Source organism: Rana temporaria, chromosome 2 (genome assembly GCF_905171775.1).
Source record: "Rana temporaria chromosome 2, aRanTem1.1, whole genome shotgun sequence".
Lineage (NCBI taxonomy): Eukaryota > Metazoa > Chordata > Amphibia > Anura > Ranidae > Rana > Rana temporaria.
In genome coordinates, this window is record NC_053490.1 from 220,633,466 (window position 1) to 220,658,390 (window position 24,925).

General features: G+C 43.8%; 1 protein-coding gene across 1 annotated transcript in view; it reads left to right on the forward strand.

The window, feature by feature from the left end:
• Positions 1 to 24,925, forward strand: part of LOC120926499 (E3 SUMO-protein ligase RanBP2-like) — a 153,456-nt gene that overhangs the window by 9,939 nt on the left and 118,592 nt on the right. The window contains exons 4-9 of the mRNA XM_040336469.1: positions 1,220 to 1,372; positions 13,438 to 13,665; positions 16,082 to 16,221; positions 20,987 to 21,179; positions 22,280 to 22,364; positions 22,960 to 23,169. Of these exons, the coding sequence (XP_040192403.1) occupies positions 1,220 to 1,372; positions 13,438 to 13,665; positions 16,082 to 16,221; positions 20,987 to 21,179; positions 22,280 to 22,364; positions 22,960 to 23,169 (1,009 nt within the window). The remainder of the gene's footprint in view (positions 1 to 1,219; positions 1,373 to 13,437; positions 13,666 to 16,081; positions 16,222 to 20,986; positions 21,180 to 22,279; positions 22,365 to 22,959; positions 23,170 to 24,925) is intronic.

Here is a 24,925-nt window from a genome sequence, read left to right on the forward strand (position 1 = left end):
AGAAGCCTGCTGAAGCGATCAGCTGGAGGACACAGAGTGACTGGACTGAACTGGGGCCATTTTGAGCGGAGGCTACAGCTTTCCCCTCCCTCTCTCCTCCTCCTCCGTGTGTCACGGAGATGCAGGCTGTGTGTTACAGAGCCGGTGTTCCGGGTCTGTGTTCGGCGACGCTGTAGCAAGGTCCAGCCCCCCTAGACCAGCTCTTGTGATTTTCAGTGATAATATTCATCCGTGAGAATACACTTTCACCCGCATGTACCATTTACCAATGGCGCATAATCTGTTACAAAACGAGGAATATGTGTTTCCACCATACTTTGGTCTTATTGGGCCACATTAAAGTGCAGTTTAGATTTCCTAAATTTTTACTCTTTTAAAACCCATTACACATCCCGGCTGATGTCCATCTCAATGTCCGGATCTACTAGCACCAATTATATCCGGTGGGCGGTAAGGACACAACCAATAGCCGTCAGATGCTGGGGTATAAAGAGATAATGAAGGCGTCACGTAGCCACGCCCTCAGTCGAAGTCGGAAGTGACGAAACGCGTCAGGGCGTGGCTACAGACAGACGCTACACGGAAGTCTACAGTGCGTTCCACCGCGCTCCACCACCCGCCAACCACAGTGAGAGAACGAGACCAGCTCATCAGCAGCACTCGCGCGGCCCCTGTGGGCAGGAGTATACCGGTGAAACCATTTCATTTATGTGCATTCACTAATTTCAACACTGTACGGGCATTAACTAGGGGGTTTTTTTCCACACCTTGCTGGGGATACTGTTCAGTCACATTACACTATGATTTCTGTGTTTCTTTGCTTTTCATGTACCCCCGCCTGAGTTGGTTTAACCCGTGCAGTACCTGGATCATTTGATGGTTTGTAAGCAAATCATTTATAGATTTGCAGTGGTAAGCTTATACCCTCCTATTTGGGTGACTTATCCACATTTCATGGTGCATTCACAAATTAATTTTTGTTTGGTATTAGGTGCTTATATACCATTGATTGATCACCTTCCTCACCATCACTCATTCAGGATATTCATTTTGAACAGAGTTTGTCTGTTCATAGCGCTGTTTTTATCACTCTGAACAACCGTTCACGTTTATTTGATAATTTTTAATATATATATATATATATTACACACTTTTTTTTTTTTTTTTTTTTTTTACACAATAAGTTTTATATAATGCATTATTTTTCTTCTGATTTCAGCGTTCTTTGGAACTGAACCCTACTCAGAAGGATCTTGTTCTTAGGATTGCTGAATTGATATGCACTAGTGATGACACGGATGGTAGAGCAGAATACTGGTTGGAAAAAGCAGCTAAGCTTTTCCCTGGAAGTCCTGTTATCTACAGACTAAAAGTAAGCTATGGGGAAAACTTTTGTTTGTAAAATCTTTATATAAAAGCATCAAAATCCTTTAATTTATTTCTGGCACTATTTTCTGGCTCCTGGGCCTCCCTAAGCGCTACGCTGTAGTGGCGAGAGGCGGCTGGGGAAATTCTGGGTTCTGTTGCAGGAGTTGTTCTCTTGCCTCTGCTTTCCCTGTGGCCCGGTGCACATGTGGTATGATATTGTCACAAGCAGGGCTAGGGGTATCTGGCAGCTATCTTGCTCCTTTCGTGGTAATGTCAACATTGCACTGGGGACAGCGGCAGCATTAATAGCGTTGGGCAGCTGGTCAGAAGCATTGGGAAGCAGCTGACTCCTCCAACGACTGTAATCATTCCTTTGCTAATGGCTGGGGTCAGCGTTTAAAGTAGATTCAAAAGGCCTTTGTGCAATTTTGCACTAGTGTGAACCCCCCCCCCCCGCGCCCCTCTTTGCCTTCAGGAAATTGCAGTGGTTCCGTATCTGGACGACCTCCTTTTCTTTGCACCTTCCAAGGGAAAATTGCAATAGCACCTGGCCAAAGCCTGCAGTCATTTGGAGGCTTTAGGTTGAATTGTGAACCTTCAGAAATCAAACTTCAATCTGGTTCAGCAGGTACAATTTCTGGGGTACAATATAAGCTCAGTAGAGCAAAGAATCTTCCTTCCAGAAGAGACGAAAAACAAGATCCAGGACATGCTACAGACAAGTCAGGAAAGTTGTGTTGGCCTTTGGCTGGAATAGTTAAGGTCCCTTCAAGGGGTGAGACTACTTTTCAGGCCACTCCAGAGGTTCCTCCTAAAGGTATGGGTCTATAGGCCAGAAACCTTAAACACAAAGGTAAAGATCCCCACCGTGGTCAGGCGCGGTGTAGGAATCTGTCAATTTTTTTAAAGGTCTCACTATGGTCCTGCCTTTAAAAAAAATAGTGATGAGACGCCAGGGAATGGGGGGGCCCACTTGGATCAGAATCTGGCCCCGAACCCGTGGCAGTGAAGTCCTCAAATTGGAGGTAGTTAAAGGCAGTCACCTTAGCATTGGCTGCCTTCTCTCTAAACCTTCAGGGGTCCCATGTGCAGATTGTATCGGACAACGTCACCACCGTGGCCTACCTGAACAAGCGGGGGGGGGGATGGGTTGGCACGAGAAGCAAAGCTCTTCAGGTACTGTTAGCAGTAATTCTGATGTGGGCAGAAAAGAATTTGCTTTCCTTGTCAGCGGCCCATCTCAAAGGCACACTAAACAGAGTGGCAGACTTTTTGAGCAGGCAACAGATTTAGGAAGCGGCGCGGAGCTTGAATCCAGATTTTTTTTTTTTTTTTTTTTTTTTTTTTTTTGCATTGATCACCAAGACCTGGGGCCATCCACAAGTGGACCTGTTTGCATCAAAATAGAACACAGAGCTCCCTCGTTTCTTTTCTCTTCACAGAGACAGTTGTCGATTTAATTGCTGGCTTCTGCTGGAGTCTAAAGGTTGGCGCAAAGCGTCTGCATGTCTGGGACTGTTTCATGTGTTCAGTTTTTTTTTTTCTGGCTCAAAGGGGTTGTAAAGGAAAATTTTTTTTTCATAATAAGCATCCTTTACCTGCAGACGTTCCTCTTTTCACTTCCTCATTGTTCGTTGTTGCTCAGAAGTTGCTCTATTTCTTCTTTCTGTTCACTTCCTGCTTGTCTAATTTTACTGACCACCGTGAAGGGAGGCTTTACTGCGGTGGTCAGTAACGTGCTCGCCCCCTCCTGGGAACTACATCTGTGCGGCAGGATGCTCTCTATATCACAATCCAGATGAGGTCCCAGAAGAGGGAAGATGTGGGACCACAATGAGGTAAAAACGTCAAATAACACAAATAAAGTCTTAAAGTGCACTGTGAACGATAATAGAGACCCAAGGGGGTGCCAAAAAGTTCAAATAAAACACAATCCAAATGGAGTCCCAGAAGAGGGAAGATGTGGGACCGTAATGGGGTAAAAACGTCAAATAACACAAATGGAATCTTAAAGTGCACTGTGAACAATAAGAGGCCCAAGGGGGTATCCCGTGGTTGAAGAACAGACTTCGGTGCGCACACCTCTAGTGGTATAAAAGGCTCACCTCCAGGCCATAGCACGGACAGCCTAAAACCAATTTACACACTGTATGTTCACAGGCTCAGCAGGGTAGAGGTGACATCAAAATCTCCAAATCAAATGGTCATGTTGAAAGTGAAAGACAAGGCAAATATGGCATAATACTGTGACTGCAGGTGTGGAAGATAATATATCACATGCACGTGCACTCACATGGAGGCCTCTAGCAGCGGGCCTATCTCCTACGAACAGCGAGTTCGTGCGATCCGTCTTGATAGGTGTACTTCCTCTATCTTTCGTTGCCACCTAGGCATCCACTGGGTATTGGGTGCTCGGAGGGGTATATAAACAAAAGACAAAAGGAAGGCAATGGTGCAGCTCCGCATAAAAAGGTTTAATAAAAAAAGTTAAAAACTCACATTTCCAATGGTGAGATGTTTCCAAACAAAACGAGCGCCGTGCTCGTGTTCCTCCTGTTAGGATGTGTGGGGTCTGGTACTTCCTGTCCCTACGCGTGACGTCATGTCACATGACTTCATCAGGGGATGAGTAATAGGTGTACCAGTGGGTCTTAAATAGGCCATTGAAATGTCTGCTACTAAGGGCATCCGTCGGCCATTTTGTTGGAGCCCAATGTAATGTATGTAACCTCCGCCACATATTCTCTAACATCTACAGATAAGCAGAAGTATGGCTGGCAGACGGGAGATACAGACAGAATGTAGCAGCTTCTTAATCAAAAAAGGCTTAAAAACAGTACTGACGTACATTAAAACAAGGGAGATATAATGGACATGTGGAGATACATAAAAAGGGGCGGGGGAAGAGGGGGGCGTGTGAGTCATAGGCTGGATAGCTAACCAGCCGAGACGACGATAACAAGGTGTATGGAGAGATGTATTACTGATAAGCACACAGTCAGCTGAATGTGTGCAGCTGTAGAGCAGCGAGTGGAATTAAATTGGCAGATAATCAATGGTAGAGAGAAACTACCTGTAATGAATCAGACACGAGTGAAGGAGTATATAAAAAAAATGTATATAAAAATACATATATATAGGATGTGTCAAAGAAGTACCTTTTCTCTAGTCGTCTTCCAGGACAGCCTCTTGAGACCTTGGGCTCCTCCCTCCGGGACAGGAAACACGTACACCCTTTTCTTTAAAGGGCGGTCCTCTAGATCTCCTCCTCAGTTGTGTTTCCTGCCAGAAGGGAAGGAGCACGTTTTTTAAGGGACTTTTAAAAATGCTGGATTCCCTCTCTGCCTGGTACCCCTCTGCTCCTGCTAGGAAGAGAAAGGTCACCGTTTTTTTCACTGCTGTCTAAAGCTCAGAGAGAGTGGGAACCCTTGATGTCGGCATCCCCCCCGCAGTACCCAGTACCTGTTGCGTTGATCTCACACAGCGCGGTACATCAGCTATGGCGGCGGCGAGAGACGCTGGCTGGCCATGCCGCTCTGCACTGCAGATCCTCTTCCGGAGCGGCGCTGAGGGGCGGGACGGATGCGTTCCACAAGGCGGAAGTGCGTCACCGGAACGGCGTCATCAAGGGGCGCTGTCGAAACCTAGTCCCATTCGACTTAAGCGCGGCAGTGGAAGAAGGCACACGGAGCGGTGTGTTCCATACGCAGCCGGGCTGTTTAAGGACACAGGACCGATGGAGGAAGCGAGGCAGGCTACAGACTCCGGGTCCACCGGCTCCGGCGTCTCCCAGGTAAGGGGGGCTAGGCTGACTCTTCACTTACCTTGGGGGACATGGTCTGAATTATCTCAGGACCTTTTCTCCCTCCCTGGGCAGGGCCTGTGGTGGAGGGCTCCCCAGCACTTACCTTTTCTGACACACGGGTGGTTGTCAGGGGGCATTGTCTGTTATACTAAAACATGGTGTTTGTGTTTGATTTTAGGTCAAATCTCAGGATAAAACGCCAGCACAAGCCCCTAAAAGAAAGTGCGCTGTATGTGGGGAAAAATTGGGTTCCAGCTGGAAAAAGCCTCTATGTGTAGAGTGCATCTCCAGTCTGGTCAAGGATGACTCTGTGGCAGAATGCCAAAAAGTCTTATCATCTGTAAAGGATGAGCTAGCATCCACTTTCAAATCTTTCCGGGGAATGATGGATAGGATGCAGATGCCGTCCCCGGTATATAGGACCCCTAGTGCCCCGTCCTTGGCAACTCCGGTCGAAGGGGATGAGCATGAGGAAGAGGAAGCAGGAGGGTCCACTCGGTCCCAGGCTTCCTCTCAGGTAGATTCAGCTTCTGGCTCTGAGCTAGAAGAAGAAGACTCTTCCAGGGGGACTAGATATAGACTGTCTCTAGAAGATGTGGGAGACTTGCTTAAAGCAATATATGAAACCCTAGAGATCCGAGAGGAACAGGTCCAGCTATCTAAGCACGACCAACTTTATCAAGGTAGTGCTGTAAAGACCAGGTGTTTTCCTGTTCATAAGTCGTTGGTGGAAACGATCTTGTTGGAGTGGGAGCAACCAGAAAAAAGACCTTTTTTTGCAGGGAACCTAAAGCGTAGATATCCTTTTGAGGAAGATACTACGCTCCCATGGAACAAAGTTCCAAAGCTAGATGCACCTCTGGCCAGGGTATCAAAAAGAACTGACCTGGCCTTCGATGACCTTGGAACACTTAAAGATCCGATGGATAAAAGGGGTGACATCATTTTAAAAAGGGCTTGGGATGCTTCCACTATTGCACTTAAACCAGCGTTGGCGGCTACTTGCGTAGCCAGGAACTTGGAGTGTTGGCTTAATCAACTCCAAGCGCATATCACTGCTGGTACATCCAGACAGCAGATCTTAAAATCCTTCCCGTTACTCTTGAAGGCGGCTGGCTTCCTAGCCGATGCTTCCTCAGAATCGGTGAAGCTTGCAGCCAGATCGGCAGCGTTGGTCAACGCAGCCAGAAGGTCGGTCTGGTTAAAGACATGGACGGGTGACGCCGCATCAAAATTAAAACTCTGCGGCTTACCTTTTTCTGGCGATCACTTATTTGGTCCGGGTCTCCAGGAGGCACTAGAAAGGACACAAGATAAAAAGAAAGCCTTCCCGGAAAGAAAAAAGAAAGAAAATAAACGCTTTTTTCGAGGGTTTAGGCAAAACCAGAAAGACCGGGATTCACATCCTAAAAAACATTGGGTGGGCCAAAAGGGACGTGGAAGAGGAGGAATCTTGTTTAACCCTCCTCAGGTTCCCCCCAAAACCCAGTGACACTCAGGTCCCTGTGGGAGGAAGATTGGGGGAGTTCCTCTCACAATGGACAGAATTAACAGTCAGTCCGTTTGTACACGACCTCATAGAAAACGGCTACAGGCTGGAATTCTCAGTTCCCCCTCCCCCAATATTTTTGGTCACTCAACCTCCCAGAGACCGGGAGAAGGCAGAGGCCCTGGGTCTCCTTTTAGGGGACCTGTTGGATCAGAGGGTTCTGTTGGAAGTTCCCCAGGAGGAGGAAGGTCAGGGGGTGTATTCACATGTCTTCGTGGTGAAAAAGCCCTCAGGAAAGTACAGACTGATTTTAAACCTTCGTCCCCTCAACAAGTGGGTCCGGTACAAACGGTTCAGAATGGAATCGATATTTTCAGTCACCAGTCTGATCTTCCCAAAGTGTTATATGGCCACCGTGGACTTACGGGACGCATATTTACACATTCCGATCCGTCAGGAATGCCAAAAATTCCTGCGTCTAGCGGTAAGACTGGGTTCTGCTACCAAACATCTGCAATTCAGGGCCCTCCCCTTTGGCCTGTCTTCCTCGCCAAGGATTTTTACCAAAGTCCTAGCAGAAGCCCTGGCACCACTGAGACTCCAAGGAGTAACAATAGTGCCTTACCTAGACGATCTGTTGTTCATAGCCCCGTCTGGTCATCAGTTAGAGAGCGACCTGAAGGTAGCCCTGTCTTTCCTGCGTTCCCTGGGTTGGCTGGTCAACGAAGAAAAATCGCAGATGATACCATCACAGGAGGTGATGTACCTGGGATACAGAATATCCTCAGTAGAAAAGAAGATTTTCCTCCCCAAGGAAAAAATTCTCAAACTGGATCAGGCGGTTGCTTTTCTCCAGACGAATCAGGAGATCAGCATAAGGCAAGTTATGCGAGTTCTGGGTCTGATGTCGGCCTGTTTTCCGGCGGTACCCTGGGCCAGATTTCATTCGCGTCCTCTCCAGGCACATATGCTCAAACTTTGGAGTGGCAGGAAGGAGGATTTGGACCTCACAATACCTATCCCAAAGAGCATTCAAAGAAACCTATGGTGGTGGAGAGCCAGAGAAAACCTGGACAAGGGTCTTCTCTGGGATCCGCCAGTGGCTCTGGTAATGACCACCGATGCCAGCAGGGGGGGTTGGGGCGCCCACCTGGGAGAAGTTTGGACCCAGGGTCAGTGGTCGTCCTCGGAGGTTCTTCGGTCATCAAACCAAAAAGAACTGTTAGCACTTGAAGCCCTGAATGGCTTTTAGAACGGCTATCTAGTGGGTCAGCATCTACAAATCAGGACGGACAACGCTGCCACAGTAGCTTATATAAACAAGCAAGGAGGCACAAGGAGCCCAGCCCTACAGGCAACAGCTACACAGATCTTGATCTGGGCAGAGAAAAATCTGGTACACCTTTCAGCTGTCCACCTAAAGGGCTCACTGAATACCCTGGCAGATTTCCTCAGCAGACAGGTAGTATGTCAGGACGAGTGGTCTCTAGACCAGGAGACTTTCTACCAGATAGTCTCACTCTGGGGACTACCAGAGGTGGACCTGTTCGCAGCAGAGGAGAACAGGAAGGTTACAACATTTTTTTCCATTCACCCACAAGACAAAGCGAAGGGGATAGATGCCTTTTCACATCCTTGGCATTTCAGCCTGGCATACGCATTCCCTCCAGTGAGGTTGATTCCCAGGGTAATCCAAAAATTTCTCAGGGAACCCGCGGATCTGATTCTGATCACGCCTTTCTGGCCCAAGAGGCCATGGTTCGCCAGCCTGTGGAGGCTGGCCCTGTATCCACCTTGGACACTTCCAGAGAAAGTAGATCTACTGTCTATAGGTCCAGTCCTTCATCCTCAGATAAAGAACCTGAAACTAACTGCCTGGTTTCTGAAGAGCAACTATTGAAAGCACGGGGTTTTTCAGATAAAGTGGTCACGACTCTCTTAGGGTGTCGCAAACCGGTAACTAGAGCAATATACTCTAAGGTGTGGAAAAAATTCAATTCCTGGAAGATACAACAAGGAATGAATCATTCTGGCATCCCAGTAGTGCTAGAATTTTTGCAGGCAGGTGCGGACTTAGGCTTATCAGTCAGCACTCTCAAAGTACAGGCGGCTGCCTTGAGTATTTTTTTGGATGTACCTCTTCAACAGGATCGCTTCGTCAAAAACTTTTTCAAAAGTCTGACAAGATCTAATCCAACTAGGATTAGAGCCTGTCCCTCTTGGGATCTGTCCTTGGTACTAAAGGCTCTTACTAACAAACCATTTGAACCGCTGGAAGAGTCTTCTCTGAAACATGTTACCCTTAAGACAGTCTTTCTAGTGGCCATAGCCTCAGCCAGGAGAGTCAGCGATCTTCAGGCCCTCTCTATTAGGGAACCCTTCCTATCTGTATTTGATGATAGGATAATTCTTAGGACGGATCCTAGCTTCCTACCCAAGGTAGCCTCTATCTTTCATAGGACTCAGGACATTGTCCTACCAACCTTGCTTTCCTCTTCAGAAAATGATGAAGGGGAATTTTTGTCCTTATTGGATGTTAAAAGAAGTCTTTTATTTTACTTAGAAGTCACAAAGGAATTTAGACTATGTGACTCACTTTTTGTTAACTTCTCAGGTGCCCGCAAGGGTCACAGAACATCAAAATCCTCTATTGCCAGATGGCTCAGGATGTTGATTGTAGAAGCATATACGTTAGGGGGTAGGGAACCACCTACAGTTAAAGCACATTCTACTCGGGCAGTGGCGGTTTCCTGGGCAGAAAGAGCAGGAGCGTCCCCGGAAGAGATCTGTAAGGCAGCAGCCTGGACATCTTACTCAACCTTTGCAAGACACTACCGGTTGGACCTGCTGTCAGACAAGGATCAGGCCTTCGGACGAAGGGTCCTCCAGACAGTAGTCCCACCCTAAAAACCAGTAAGTTCTTGCTTGTCATCTCAAGAGGCTGTCCTGGAAGACGACTAGAGAAAGACCGGAGTTAGGCTTACCGGTAACTCTGTTTCTAGGAGTCTTCCAGGACAGCCGGAGTTTTTCCCACCCGGTGTCTGTTAAGGAACTGTAATTGTGGTGAAGATATAAAATGATCTAACGATGTGTTAGTAGACTATGTCTTTCAGGATCTTCTGGTATTTCTCGGGCAAACTGAGGAGGAGATCTAGAGGACCGCCCTTTAAAGAAAAGGGTGTACGTGTTTCCTGTCCCGGAGGGAGGAGCCCAAGGTCTCAAGAGGCTGTCCTGGAAGACTCCTAGAAACAGAGTTACCGGTAAGCCTAACTCCGGTCTTTTTGACACATCATATATATATATGTGTGTGTGTGTGTGTGTATATATATATATATATATATATATATATATATATATATATATATATATATATATATATATATATATATATATATATATATATATATATATATATATATATATATATATATATATATTTTATATATATATATATATATATTTTATATATATATATATATATATATTTTATATATATATATATATATATTTTATATACATTTTTTTTTATATACTCCTTCACCCGTGTCTCCTGATTCATTACAGGTAGTTTCTCTCTATCATTGATTATCTGCTTTTACTGTTTTTAAGCACTGTTTTTTAAGCTGTTTTTAAGTACTGTTTACATTCTGTCTGTATCTCCCGTCTGCCAGCCATACTTCTGCTTATCTGTAGATGTTAGAGAATATGTGGCGGAGGTTACATACATTACATTGGGCTCCAACAAAATGGCCGACGGATGCCCTTAGTAGCAGACATTTCAATGGCCTATTTAAGACCCACTGGTACACCTATTACGCATCCCCTGATGAAGTCATGTGACATGACGTCACGCGTAGGGACAGGAAGTACCAGACCCCACACATCCTAACAGGAGGAGCACGGCGCTCGTTTTGTTTGGAAACATCTCACCATTGGAAATGTGAGTTTTTAACTTTTCTTTTATTAAACCTTTTTATGCGGAGCTGCACCATTGCCTTCCTTTTGTCTTTTGTTTATATACCCCTCCGAGCACCCAATACCCAGTGGATGCCTAGGTGGTAACGAAAGATAGAGGAAGTACACCTATCAAGACGGATCGCACGAACTCGCTGTTCGTAGGAGATAGGCCCGCTGCTAGAGGCCTCCATGTGAGTGCACGTGCATGTGATATATTATCTTCCACACCTGCAGTCACAGTATTATGCCATATTTGCCTTGTCTTTCACTTTCAACATGACCATTTGATTTGGAGATTTTGATGTCACCTCTACCCTGCTGAGCCTGTGAACATACAGTGTTTAATTGGTTTTAGGCTGTCCGTGCTATGGCCTGGAGGTGAGCCTTTTATACCACTAGAGGTGTGCGCACCGAAGTCTGCTCTTCAACCACGGGATACCCCCTTGGGCCTCTTATTGTTCACAGTGCACTTTAAGATTTCATTTGTGTTATTTGACGTTTTTACCCCATTACGGTCCCACATCTTCCCTCTTCTGGGACTCCATTTGGATTGTGTTTTATTTGAACTTTTTGGCACCCCCTTGGGTCTCTATTATCGTTCACAGTGCACTTTAAGACTTTATTTGTGTTATTTGACGTTTTTACCTCATTGTGGTCCCACATCTTCCCTCTTCTGGGACTTCTGGGACTCCATTTGGATTGTGTTATATTTGAACTATTTGGCATCATTCACATCAACTAAGCTGTTATTTGACTTTTTTACCTATTACGGTCCCACATCTTCCCTCTTCTGGGACCTCATCTGGATTGTGATATATTTGAACTTTTTGGCACTATTCACATTAACTAAGCTGTTTGGTTTTACATGCTTCTCATGTTTGTGATGTTCATCATTTAATTTAATAATAGTGTATGATTAATTTTTAATTTATGCTCACCATTACTGACTCACAGACCTCCCACCCTCACTGTCTCTAGCAATTACTCAGTGGTGGGTTTTTGCTACTCACTTCCTTGTGCATCTGCTCTTTACCCTTCCTCACACAGCGCAGTCACCATCATCTATTTCATTCACACATTTCTGGCCAGGACCGGTTCCAGGTAACTGCAGCAGTGCTCTCCCCCCCCCCCCATAGTATTTAGCACAGATAGCGCGAGAGCCCTTCCAATTTAAGGATGCTCTCTATGTGTTAGAGACTTCAAGGAGGTGTGAATTACTGGGCGTGCCGCAATGCATACTGGGAAATGTAGTTCTTACATGAACGAGCGATGCAAACCAGGAAGTGAATAAGAGAACAGAAACTAGAACTCCGGAGGTGATATAGATGAAGGAATTTAATAGATATTAACTCGTTTTTTAACAGAATCATTACACTATTTTGTCTACCTTGCGGACATTAATTTTAATTATTTAATTATTTTAAGGGGGTGCTCTGCAGAGTTTTATCCTGCACGGAGGTGCTGGCAAGTTTTCACTTTCACAGGGAATGTTTGGACTTGGCCTGGATAGTTTTATCCAGAAGATTTTGGGCGATAAGAATTTCTTTACCATTTGGGCAAAAAAGGCAAATGCACAAATCAAGATCCGAGGCTCTTTCTACTTCCATGAGACATTCCTTTGCTGCTGTCAGACTTTGTCTTCTTCTAAGTTAAAATCTCGGGTCCAATTCCGTGTGAAATACTGGGTCTTCAAGCCAGCATATTAAGAGTCCAAATCCTCTTCCCAAAGTGGGCTTTTAGTAGGTAGAAAAATTATTTTTTTGGAATCCACCTGGAAGTTGGCTCTTTTGCAAGCACTCCATCGTTCTCGCAGAAGTGGTCGTTATGGTTCCAGAGGAAAAGAGGTACTATGGTTTCTATTTAAACCTCTTTTTAGAGTTCCAAAAATCGACTGGCCAGGGTCCCCATCCTGGGACTCAAGTATCTCAGTCGATATTCTGCATTTATGTCCTAAACCTCAGTCGCTGGGGAGCAAGGCTTTTCACGCTTAGTAATGTGGTTTGGGCTATCGGGATGTAGATATAATGAACATTTGCAGTCAGGCAATCACTCTCTATTAGTCCTTCCCAAAGGGCCAAAGAAGGGTCACATGGCTAACATGTCTACCATTTCCCTCTGGTCGGTTTATTTTCAAGAATATGGTTTGAAAGGAACGGCTTCACCTTTTCTGATGACTGCTGTTTCTGCCAGGAGTGTTGGTGCCTCCTGAGGTATCTGTACTTAAGCATTAATGGCTCGGGTTTGCAAGCCAACAACCTGTACTTTGGATCACACTAGGTGGATAATGGCACCTCTGAGAAATGTTTTTGCAGGCTGCTGTGTGAGGTGGTTTTTGGTCCTGTCTCAGAAGTTGCCATGTCGCCCTCCCCTCGTGAGCACTTTCTATGCCTCATCTAGCTAGCTACTCTTCTAGATGGGGCATATACCCATGCTATTGTATTCACTATTCTTCTAGCAGGTATGGCCTGTTTTAGCTAAGCTTCTATGTGTCTAAAAAAAATAGATCCACGTCTGTTAATATATACAAGGGAGGAGACACTACTATCATGATGCAAATTGTGGATCCTACTTTGAATATTTTTGTTCACCAGTTTTATCAAGTTGCCAGAATGTATGGGATTTCCAACCCTGCAGCATTCTTCATATCATGTACGGTATGTTGGTTTAAAAAAAGCATTGCTTCTCTGAGATCAATTATCTGTTACTGTTTGTTTCCAGTGCAGGTCTGCAGAGTATATCCTGTTGTGTACCGCTTGGGAGTCTTCACTTCTCATGTAGACTGTAATTTATTTCTATTTTTTTTTTTTTTTTTCCCCAGGAGCAGATCTTAAACTGTCAAGGTGAAGCAGGCTGGAATCAGTTATTCGATTTAATTCAGTCCGAACTCTTTGCAAGGCCCAATGATGTTTTTGTCAATATTAGACTTGTAGAGTTGTTCCGGTCAAGTAAGAGACTAGATGAAGCTGTGATCCACTGTCTGAAGCCAGATAGGAGAGTTCTACGCACACACTTAGAGTGGTGCTCATGTGTTGTGCAAGTTTTAAAGGTATTTACTTTCTTAATTTCCCTCCTTTTTTATTTGATATCTTGTGTGTTTTTGTTTTTAACGCTTCATACTGTATGTGTTAATCCTACCATTTTTAAAAGTAATTTGGCGGCAAAGCTCTCTATTCAGCCTCATCTCTCTGCTTTCATTTTTCCTTCTCCCCGCTCTGGCACTGCAGTCACTCTTACAATGACCTTACAGCTGAGGGGATTTCCCTTTGTCTATCAAGGGCCCGTTTAGGGTGGGAAGGGTGAAGGCAAACCTGAATGAGATTGCCACAATGGGGTGGGGGGGATTGAAGGATGGAGAAGCCATTGTCTAATGTTGACTTACATTCAAATGGAGTAGTGGGCATTGAAAGGGTCTCGCTATTTAGATTACAGATTTTTCTTTCCTTGCACCATAGATTGTGACCTTATAAGCTATATGTTTGTGCCAAATGCACTCTACTGTGGACGCATTAATTGACGCGGTGTAAAGTAATCTTTGCCTAACACCCAACTCTCCAAAAGAAGCCCTTATGTAAACGAAGATGATGGGTAGAGAGAGGGTATTTGCTCCTCCCGCCTAAGCTTTTTGCTAGGATTTATGCTATGAAAAAAACTTTGAAGAAATGTGCTTTTCCTGTAGTAGATCCTGCCATTTCAGTTTTCAGTTAACCTTTCAGTTAAGGTTGTCCCGATACCACTTTTTAAGACCGAGTACAAGTACCGATACTTTTTTTTTCCAAGTACTCGCCGATACCGATTCTTATTTTTAATGTCATGTGACGCACTGATAGATGGCACTGGCTGATGGGCACTAAAAGGTGGCACTGACTGATGGCTGGCAGTGGCACTGATGGGTAGCACTGATTATGCAGCACGGATGAACACTGATAGGTGGCATGCACTGATGGCTGGCACTGAAAGATGGCACTGATAGGTGGCACGGATAGCTGGCACACACACTGAAAGATGGCAAAGATGAAGTGCACTTATAAGGCTACACTGATGTGTGGCAATAATGGGCACAGATAGGCGGCAATGATGGGCACAGAGAAGTGGCACTTATGGGGCTGCACTGATGTGTGACCGAGATGGGTGGCACTGATAAGGGGGGGCATTGATATAAGGTGGGCTGTGAGCTGATGGGGGGGGTCTCCAAGGGGGGTGCTGCTGATCTAATGGTTGGTTACCACACATTATATCAGCAGTTATTGCCCCCTCTTAGAGACCCCCATTAGCTCAAAGCCCCCCCCCCCCCTCCCCTCAGAGACTTCCAGAGATCAGCGGGCCCTGCCCTCTTCAAGACATCGTTCATGTCTCACAAGCGTGACCGTGACTGCAAGGAGGGAAGTGAGAGATGAGCTGGGAGGGGGGTGGGGGACAGAGCTGCTCTTGGTCTCCTCGCACATGCAGACAGCTCATTCCACCGCACACACCGTAGTCATCTCTGTACAGTGAGGGATTTGTCCCCGCCCGCTGACTTCCTGTTGTACGCCGCCTCTCTCTTCTATCCCAGGTATCGGGTGAAGCATCGAGAGCATTTGCACGAGTACAAGTACTTGTGCTAATGCTCGGTATCGGGACAACCCTACTTTCAGTTCCTAATGTGGATGTTCCCCCCTTTTAAGGAATATGTTGATTGGTATTTGATGCCTTATTTGCTTTGCAGGTCCAGCTCTGCAGCCATCAATTTCTGCCATGTCTATTTGTCAGGTTTTTTTTTTTTTTTTAAACTAGGCAAGACAAATGAGTAGAGACCAGGATCTGTCTTGGGTGACCCTGCTCTCCTACAACAATTGAAGCTGATGTCCTCGGTCCCCCTTCCAAATACTTGCCCAAATCCTCTCTTGATCCAGCACTGTGCACGTGTGCTGCAGCGGTGGTCTCTCCCTTCCCTCACAGGACAGACTAAGAGCAGCGGAAGCCATTGGCTCCTGCTGTTGGTCAAATCTAGTGAAAAGGGAACAGGCTGACCCACGCTGTGTGTATCTACAGATGCACACAGCCTGGCTCGGGGGCACACCCGCACGCGTGGCTTGCTATGAAAGACCACGGAGAAAAGGCTTTTTTATTAGGTATTTTAGGGAAAAATAGCCTTTACTACTTAACACCTTTTGTCACAAGAACTGGACCCCTAACACCACCATGCCTATCCAGAATCCATCCTCGGATCAAGGGAATCTGTCACATGTGTCATAGCTCCCACAAAGCTGAGGATATTTCTATACTCTCAGCAGCTGAATGCAGCACAGGGGAGTGGAAAGATGACTTCAAAGGCAAAACCCAGGTTGGTTTAAGCACCGTGGATGGATAGCTTCTGAAAGTGGTATCAGCCTATGACTTTGGAAAGCAAGATGACAGAAATAGGATTCTGTACTGATGCCGATTTTAGGTTTTAAGCTGGTTTATTTGTTATTTTTGTATTCCAGGAATATTTGTCCTCTCACACAGCTTCAGCTAAAAGCAATTGGAGAACAATAAACAAGGAACTGTTGCTTGCACTTTCAGACCTTGTCCTTGTAACACTTTCTACCAGAGATGTAAAGGAAAGCAGGCTAGCACTTAAAAGGTATATATTTTTGTTTTTCTTCCTATCTTTTGGTTACTTATGTATGTGCCAATCATTTTCTAATTATTTAGCCTTCAAATGGGTAACAATGTCTCCACCCAATAGAACTGCTTTTCATAAGACTTGCTTGGCATAAAAAATTACATGGCAGGCTCATCCTGAAGTTGGACTTTAAGATATGTTTTTTTGTAGAGCAGGTCCTGGGGAAGATGTATGGTATTTTGTGCCATCATTCTCTCAGTAAAAATGTGAACTGCACATTCAGATCTACAGATGGCCTTTTAGAGAGTGTATCTGACTTTCTGTGTATGAAGTTACTTCTTAAAACTGTGAACTTCAAGCAATTTAAAAATGTAAGTGTATATGCTCTATCAGAAAAGATGAGGTGTTACAGGCGGCAGTTTAAGGTTGGAGTTCCTCCGTTGAGTAACTCCGGTTTTGTTTAGGGTTTGGTTTGCTGTGTTGTTTTCCCACCCCTCAATTTTTTGACACTGCTTGGGGACGTCCCAAATGTCAAAGGCTGCTGTGCGTCCATGAACGGAAGAGAAAATAGGATTTTTGTACTCGCCATAAAATCCATTTCTCTGAGTTCATGGACGGACACAGCACCCACCCCTTTGTACTGCTTGTTACGAACTGAGGCTGCTAGAGCAGGGTGTGGGTTATACCCGGGGAACCACGCCCCCTGGGAGGAGCTGCACTGAGGAAAGTTAACACTTTAAAGTGCTGTTTTTCTGCCTAACTCTCCTGGAAGGAATCGGATATAACCCTAAGGTCAAAGGCTGCTGTGTCGTCCATGAACTCGGAGAAATGGATTTTACGGTGAGTACAAAAATTCTATTTTTCTCTTCCTCATCCATTTGTCACCCACACCAATTCAGACAATTTTTTTTATTTTTTAAAGAAAAGTTCCCATAATGAGAATATATTGGTGGGTATTGCAATTTTTTTTTATCATCTGGTATTTGCGCTTAGTTTTTTTAAAGGGGTTGTAAACCCTTGTGTTTTTCACCTTGATGCATCATATGCTTTTAAGGTGAAAAAACACGATGGTTTACAACCCCTTTAATAAACCGATGCGCAAATACCGTATGACAAAAAAATAGGCCCCCCGTTTTTACTTGCCTGAGCCCTGGAATTTCCCACAGCCAAGATGCGCTCCTTCTTCTGCCCTGGGGTTCTCGGCTCTTGATTGGATAGATAGATAGCAGCGCAGCTATTGGCTTCCGCTGCTGTCAATCGAATCCAATGATGGCGGGGCGGAGTCCTACATTCGGCGTCTCTGGACACTAAAAGATGGACTTGGGAGCGTGCCCGCAAGGTAACCCCCCCAGGAGAGCGCTTCTTTTAGTGAGTTATACGGTGTGGGGAGGAGCCACCGGGGGACCCCAGAAGACTGTGTTCGGGGCCACTCTGTGCAAACTAACAGCACAGTGGAGGCAAGTATGACATGTTTAAAAAAAATAAATAAAAATACTCCAAGCTTTACAATCACTTTTTTTAAACACAAATTTTTGGGATAAAATTTAATTTTTGTGTACACAAACACGATATACTACCCAATTTTGTTGGTAAATGATGCAATGCCAAGTAAATCGATACTAAACATGTCACTCCTTTATAAACTGCGTAAGCCCATAGAATGGTGCGATACCTGTAAAAATCTCCGTAGATGACAACTTGTTAAATCCTTGCCAGTTTATGCCGCGTACAGACGGTCGTTTTTTGTGATGAAAAAGACGTTTTAAAAAACGTCATTTAAAATGATCGTGTGTGGGCAAAACGTCGTTTTATGTCTTCAAAAAAACGACCAAAAAAAAATTCGAACATGCTCGAATTTTTTGTGTCGTTTTTCAAAACGTCGTTTTTGTTTCACAGAAATTGACCGTGTGTAGCAAAAAACGTAGTATAAATGGAAAAAAGTGGTGAAACGTAACCTCGCTTTGCTAGAGCATTGTGAAAAAACGATGGTCTGTATGCTACGTCGTTTTTGAAAATGAAGTTTCAAAAACGTCGTTTTTTACATCACATAAAACGTCGTTTTTTTTTTTCCATCGCAAAAAACGACTGTCTGTACGCGGCATTAGAGTTGCATTAAAGAATTATTGCACGCATTTACATATGCGTGCGATACTTGCGTATATATTTGAAAATATTGATAGAACAGGATATGGGATTTTAAAGGTGCTAGAGATAATAGTCAATACAACATAAATTATAAATGGAAAATATTTTATTAACGGCAATTAAAAAAACTGATTTACTATTCATTGACTGTTACAGGCATACATCTAATGCCTAACATGTAACAGTGATGGATTGTATACAGTTGAAAGTAGCGTCCATTTTTGATTGACAGTTTCGCCGTTCAGGCTTTATCAGGACTGGACGCGAAGGGATACTTTAAATAATTTTTCAAAAGAAATCCAGCTTTGGATGTAAGGGAAAAAAAAACAATACACATAAATGTGCATTATTATTTTGCGTCAAAAATATACATTGCAAATATTGGTAAGGCATGCATGTGAAAAAAAGGGAGAAGGGGAGGAAAAAAAAAAAAAACGCAGGGAGATATAGATAGAATGCAATCTTTCTCATGAGCTCCCTACCTCATAGAGATACGGAGGTCACTACAATGGAACCAATCCTCTCCTGGTCTCTGTGTGTGCATATCGTTCAGCTCAATTCAAAATTTGCCAAAAGTTCCCATAGGGGAGGGGGGGGGGGGGGAGAAACAACCATACTAATCAGAAACCTCTTTTCCTTACATCTAAAGCTGGATTGCTGAATTTGAAAAATGATTTAAAGTATCCCTTTGCGTCCAGTCCTGATAAAGCCTTAACGGCAAAATGTCAAACAGAAATGGACGCTACTTTCAACTGTATACAATCTATCACTGTTGCATGTTGGGTATTAGATGTATGTCTGTAACAGTCAATGAATAGTACTTCAGTTTTTTAATTGCTGTTATTAAAATATTTTCTATTTATAATTTGTTGTATTGACTATCTCTAGCACCTTTAAAATCCCATATCCTGTTTGTTCAATATTTTCTAATAAAGATGTTGGTGCTATAACAAATTTGTCCAATGGTGTACTGATGACTGCCCACTATTCTTGACTTGCATTAAAGTGGTTGTATACTTGTATTTTTTTTTTTTTTTTTACTTTTACCTACAGGTAAGCCTATAATAAGGCTTACCTGTAGGTATAAAGAATATCTCCTAAACCTGTACGGTTTAGGAGATATTCCCCCCCGCAATGCGCCGCTGCAATTGCAGCGGCGCATGCGTAGCGGGGATCCTCGGCTAAAGGGTCGGCAGCCGCTGGCCCTTGCCGGTTTGAAGTCTCTCGCGCGCATGGAGCGGCAATACCCAGAAGACACGCCCAGGCAAGATGATATCTCGCTCGGCGTGGACCAGGTAAGTTCCCTACACCTCTTTTTTTATAGTAAGTATTTCATAATGAGCTAGTATGCGGTGCATACTAGCTCATAATGTCTTTTGCCTTTCAGGTGAAAAAAATAGTAATCTTATTTGCAGGTATACCACCGCTTTAATATTTGCGTGGACGGCGGGTAGTTTAACCACTTAAGGACCCCTTCACGCCGATATACGTCGGCAGAAGGGCACGTCTGGGCACAGGCACGTACCTGTACGTTGCCTTTAAGAGCCCAGCCGTGGGGTGGTGAGCGCGCCGGAGCGCTTGCGACCCGGTCCGAAGCTCATGGACCCGATCGCTGCCGGTGTCCCACAATCGGTCACAGGAGCTGAAAAATGAGTCTGTTCCCTAATATAGTGACGTCACACCTACAGCCACGCCCCCCTACAGTAAGAATCGCTCCCTTAGGGCACGCTAAACCCTTTAGCGCCCCTAGTGGTTAACCCCTTCACTGCCATTGTCATTTTCACAGTAATCCGTGCATTTTTAAAGCACTTTTCCCTGTGAAGATGACAATGGTCCCAAAAATGTGCCAAGTGTCCGCCATAATGTCGCAGTCACTAAAAAAAATCACTGAGTGCCGCCATTACTAGTAAAAAAAAAAAAATGAATAAAAATGCCATAAAAACTATCCCCTATTTTGTAAACGCTATAAATTTTTTGCACAATCGATAAACGCTTACTGCGGTTTTTTTTCTCCTAAAATAGGTAGTGCCAAGTGCCCACTTTCCATCTGAACAAGCCCTTAAAGTGATTTAGGCCTGGTTCACACTGGTCCGACAAACGCTCCGACATTGGGAGCTCATGTCGCATGATGTGTGAAAATCAATGTTTCCCTATGGGAGCCTGCTTAACTGGTCCGACACAAGTCGGTCCGACTTTGAAAATGCTCCCTGTACTACTTTGGTCCGACTTTGATCCGACTTCAATGATATTCAATGGGCTGAAGTAGGATCAAAGTAGGACCCTTGTCCTTACCATCTGACTTTTGACATCCAACATTGTGATTACAGCAGCAGTAAAAGGAATTTTATCTCACTCTGGGATTGTTTTGATTGGTCAAAGAACAAGTCAGACTATGACAAACTCGTATCAAGGTAGTATCCTGTTCATGAAAGTCGGATGGATGTAGGACCGATGTCGCAGAGCAAAGTAGGATGAAAGTCGTACTACTGTCGTGTAGTATAGTGTGAACCCAGCCTAAAATCTGGCTAGCAGTTATAGGTGCTAATCACTGTGAATTACAACATTTATGCAATGTACAAAATAAAATAAAGCAAGATCATGAAAATTTATATAAAATGTTGTCATTCTCTCGTATCAGTTTCGATCAAGCACTCTGGTCCCTGAAGCCCCATGCAGATGGCACAGATGACTTGTCGATTACATTTGCTGAAATGCGGGGTCACTACTACATGCATGCTGCAACTCAGTTACTGAAAATGGCTCAGCACAGTGAAGTTCAGTGGAAGGCATCTTTGGAACCAGCTGCACTATGTTATCTTTTGGCTTTCCAGGTACTAAATATAAAGAATGTATTGTCACAACATAAAATATATATATATTGGGTCCATGTATATTTGCACAAGGGCACAATTTTATTTTTCAGGTGTTTACCAAAACATATTCAAGCTATCGTTATATAATGTATATGGGTTGAAAGTGCGCACTCTCCGGTTTAATTCGAGGGTATGTACATCCAAATCGGAGAAAGGGTTTAGGAATTATAGCTCCATCCCCTCTACTTATTTTTATTTTTTTAAAGGGATCAAGTCATTGGATAATTAAATAAAAAACTTTTTTGTGGCCAGGTGTGGGCTACTCCTTTTTTTTTTCTTCATCAATTAAGCAGATGAAAGGTCTGCAGTTGATTAAAAGTGTGGTATTGTGGTCAAATGAATTCTGTAGTGTTTAGAGATCTACTGTCGGCCCAGATTCACCCAAATGCAGCAAAGTTGATTGGACAGCGCTTCACAATACAGATGGATAATGATCCAAAACACACTGCAAAAGCAATTCAGGAGCTTTTGACAGAAAGGTATAATATTCTGCAATGGCTGAGTCAATCACCTGATCTTAACCCAATTTAGCATGCATTTCATTTGCTGAAAGCAAAACTAAAGGCAGACCCATAAAGAACAACTGAAGACAGCTGCGGTTAGTCTGGCAAAGCATCAGAAAGGAGGAATCCCAGTCTTTGGTAATTTCCATGGGTTCCAGACTTCAGGCAGTGATTGCCAGTAAAGGATTCTCAACAAAATATAAAAAAAATTACATTTTATTTATGATTGTAATAATTCAATTACATTTTAGCCCCTGCAAATGGGGGGGGGGGGACACTGTATAAATGGTTGCAGTTCCTAAAATTTGCATTTGATATTTATGTTCAACCCCTTGAATTAAAGCTGAAAGTCTGCACTTCAAATTCATTTGGATTGTTTCATTTTGATTTTATTCTGGTGGCATATAGAGCCAAAAGTATGCAAAATTGTGCCAGTGTCAAAATATAAATAAAGTGTGTGTGGGGTGTGTGGTTTTTTTTTTTTTTTTTTTTTTTTTTTTTTTTTCTTTCTCTGCTTTTTGAATAAGCATATTTACCTTTTTAAAATGTTTTTAGGTGTCATGGAATAAACCGGTTAAAAGAGATGAAAATTCACAAAATATTCTTGAAGGTTTGGCGTGTGATCGACAAAGCCAGTCAGGTAATATAGATTTTTCATATTTGAAGAATTGGTAATATAATGGTATTTGCTTGGCTTTTTTTTATTTTTTAAATCATGAATCGACTAAGAATAATAAAAAAAAAAAATATTCTGACCTATTTCTTTTCTATCTGATTTTAAAGCTTCTAAAAAGAAGGCAGGAAAACTTTACTTTACCTTTCTCTAGCTATGCATTTCCTTTGGGGCTAGGCTGTGGCCATATCTGGCTCCTGGGCTGCAGTTTGGTGACCACTGGTGTAAGCGATCTGGGTGCACACAGGTTTTTTTTGTTTTGTTTTTTTGTTTTTTTTAATTGACTGACACAGCAGCACTTCTATACACGTGCCCCCCCCCCCCCCATTCCCACACATCGGGCCTAGAGCTGTGAAAACGTGAGTATTACAGCTGTGGGAGTCAATTGACTTTTCTGTAAACCTTGTACATAATATGTACTTTTAAACCCCCCCCCCCTTTTTTTTTAATCATTTGAAATGTATCAGTTTTTGGTGTGAGCGTGTAAATTAATTAATAAAAATGTTTTAAGGTGGAATATGCTCAACTTTTATTTATTTTTATTTACCTTTTACTTTAACAGGACACTTGCTCTTGAGTCTAAGCCATGGAAAGGATAATTTTCTCAAAGATGTTGTGGAAACTTTTGCTAACCTTAAAGGTCAAAGTAGTTTGCTGCAAATGTTGTATGACAATGATCTGTCAATGGATGCTTCTTTTCTGGGTACAGATACCATAACCAACATAAGCTGTCAGATCCCAGATCTGAACGAACTACATCGATATGATCATGGTAAGGTTTCATTTCACATTTCCACTGTTAAGGTGATTGTCGGTTTCTTCTATTTTCCGCCTTAATTTGACTAAGCTGCTCACTACCCTATGAGATGTATAAGAGGCGAACTAACGGCTAACCTGTTGTCTCAGTAAACCAAAAAGATTTCCATGGAATTTAGCAAATCTAAGGTAGAGCAGAATCCAACATGTGTGAGTGTGACTATATAACTTGCAAGAAAACAATGCAAAATACACATTTAAAAAAACCCACCAAGATTATATACGTGTGAATTGTGTGTTAGATGGACATAGAAGAAAATAATACAAGTGAATATACAACAAACAATGTAAAGTTGATGGCCATAAATGGTGCTATGTCAAAATGTGGGAATTTTTTTTTATTTTTCATTTCATAGAATATGAAAGTCCAATAGGCGATAGATTTTTACACACACCTTGTATCCCAAGTTGGAAACCCGAAAGGCTTTTGAGTTAACCCACCTCGTGTAGGAAAGAGATCACAAGCTGCTTACCGTAAAGCCATGACCATAACATTCTAAATGGTCGAAATGCGCATAGGATGAATGGTAAAGTCTCACATAGCAGTATCGGTGGTCAGCAAATGGCATCACAGGCGTAGCCAGCAGCTCCGGATCTTTCCTCATTTAAAGGAGAATCGACGTGCTAACGTACTGTTTATTATTATTTCTTCAGGTACTTGTATCGCGCCGTCAATTTGCGCAGTGCTTTACATATACATTGTACATTCACATCAGTCTCTACCCTCCAGGAGCTTACAATCTAAGGTTTTTAACTCGCATATACTAAGGCCAATTTAGACATTTAACCTACCAGCATGTAAGGGTGCAACGGATCAGAAAACTCTCGGATCAGGAGTCGCGGATCGGATCATTTTTCGGATCAGCAAAAATTAAAAAAAGACTAATCTTGTTACACCCAACAGAGTTTTAGATTTCAGTTATTTTCAACACAAAACGGAGCTTAAATACAGAATATGTAAATCTGACGGACTGTTTACATGTTACATTTTAAAATCCGCAGCAAACCTTACATGCTTGCTAATGTGACAGAACATCTCTGATTTTCACATTAAGTTAAATATTAATATCAGAGATGTTCTGTCACATTAGCAAGCATGTAAGGTTTGCTGCGGATTTTAAAATGTAACATGTAAACAGTCCGTCAGATTTACATATTCTGTATTTAAGCTCCGTTTTGTGTTTGAAAATAACTGTGAAATCTAAAACTCTGTTGGGTGTAACAAGATGTCCGCTTGCCCCCTAATCACCATCATAACTCTAGTATCACTGGTGTCCCCTCTGGTGTCACTGGGGTCCTCCCTCCACTCCACTCTGGTGTCACTGGGGTCCTCCCTCCACTCCACTCTGGTGTCACTGGGGTCCTCCACTCCACTCTGGTGTCACTGGGGTCCTCCACTCCACTCTGGTGTCACTGGGGTCCTCCACTCCACTCTGGTGTCACTGGGGTCCTCCACTCCACTCTGGTGTCACCGGGGGGTCCTCCACTCCACTCTGGTGTCACCGGGGGGTCCTCCACTCCACTCTGGTGTCACCGGGGGGTCCTCCACTCCACTCTGGTGTCACCGGGGGGTCCTCCACTCCACTCTGGTGTCACCGGGGGGTCCTCCACTCCACTCTGGTGTCACCGGGGGGTCCTCCACTCCACTCTGGTGTCACCGGGGGGTCCTCCACTCCACTCTGGTGTCACCGGGGGGTCCTCCACTCCACTCT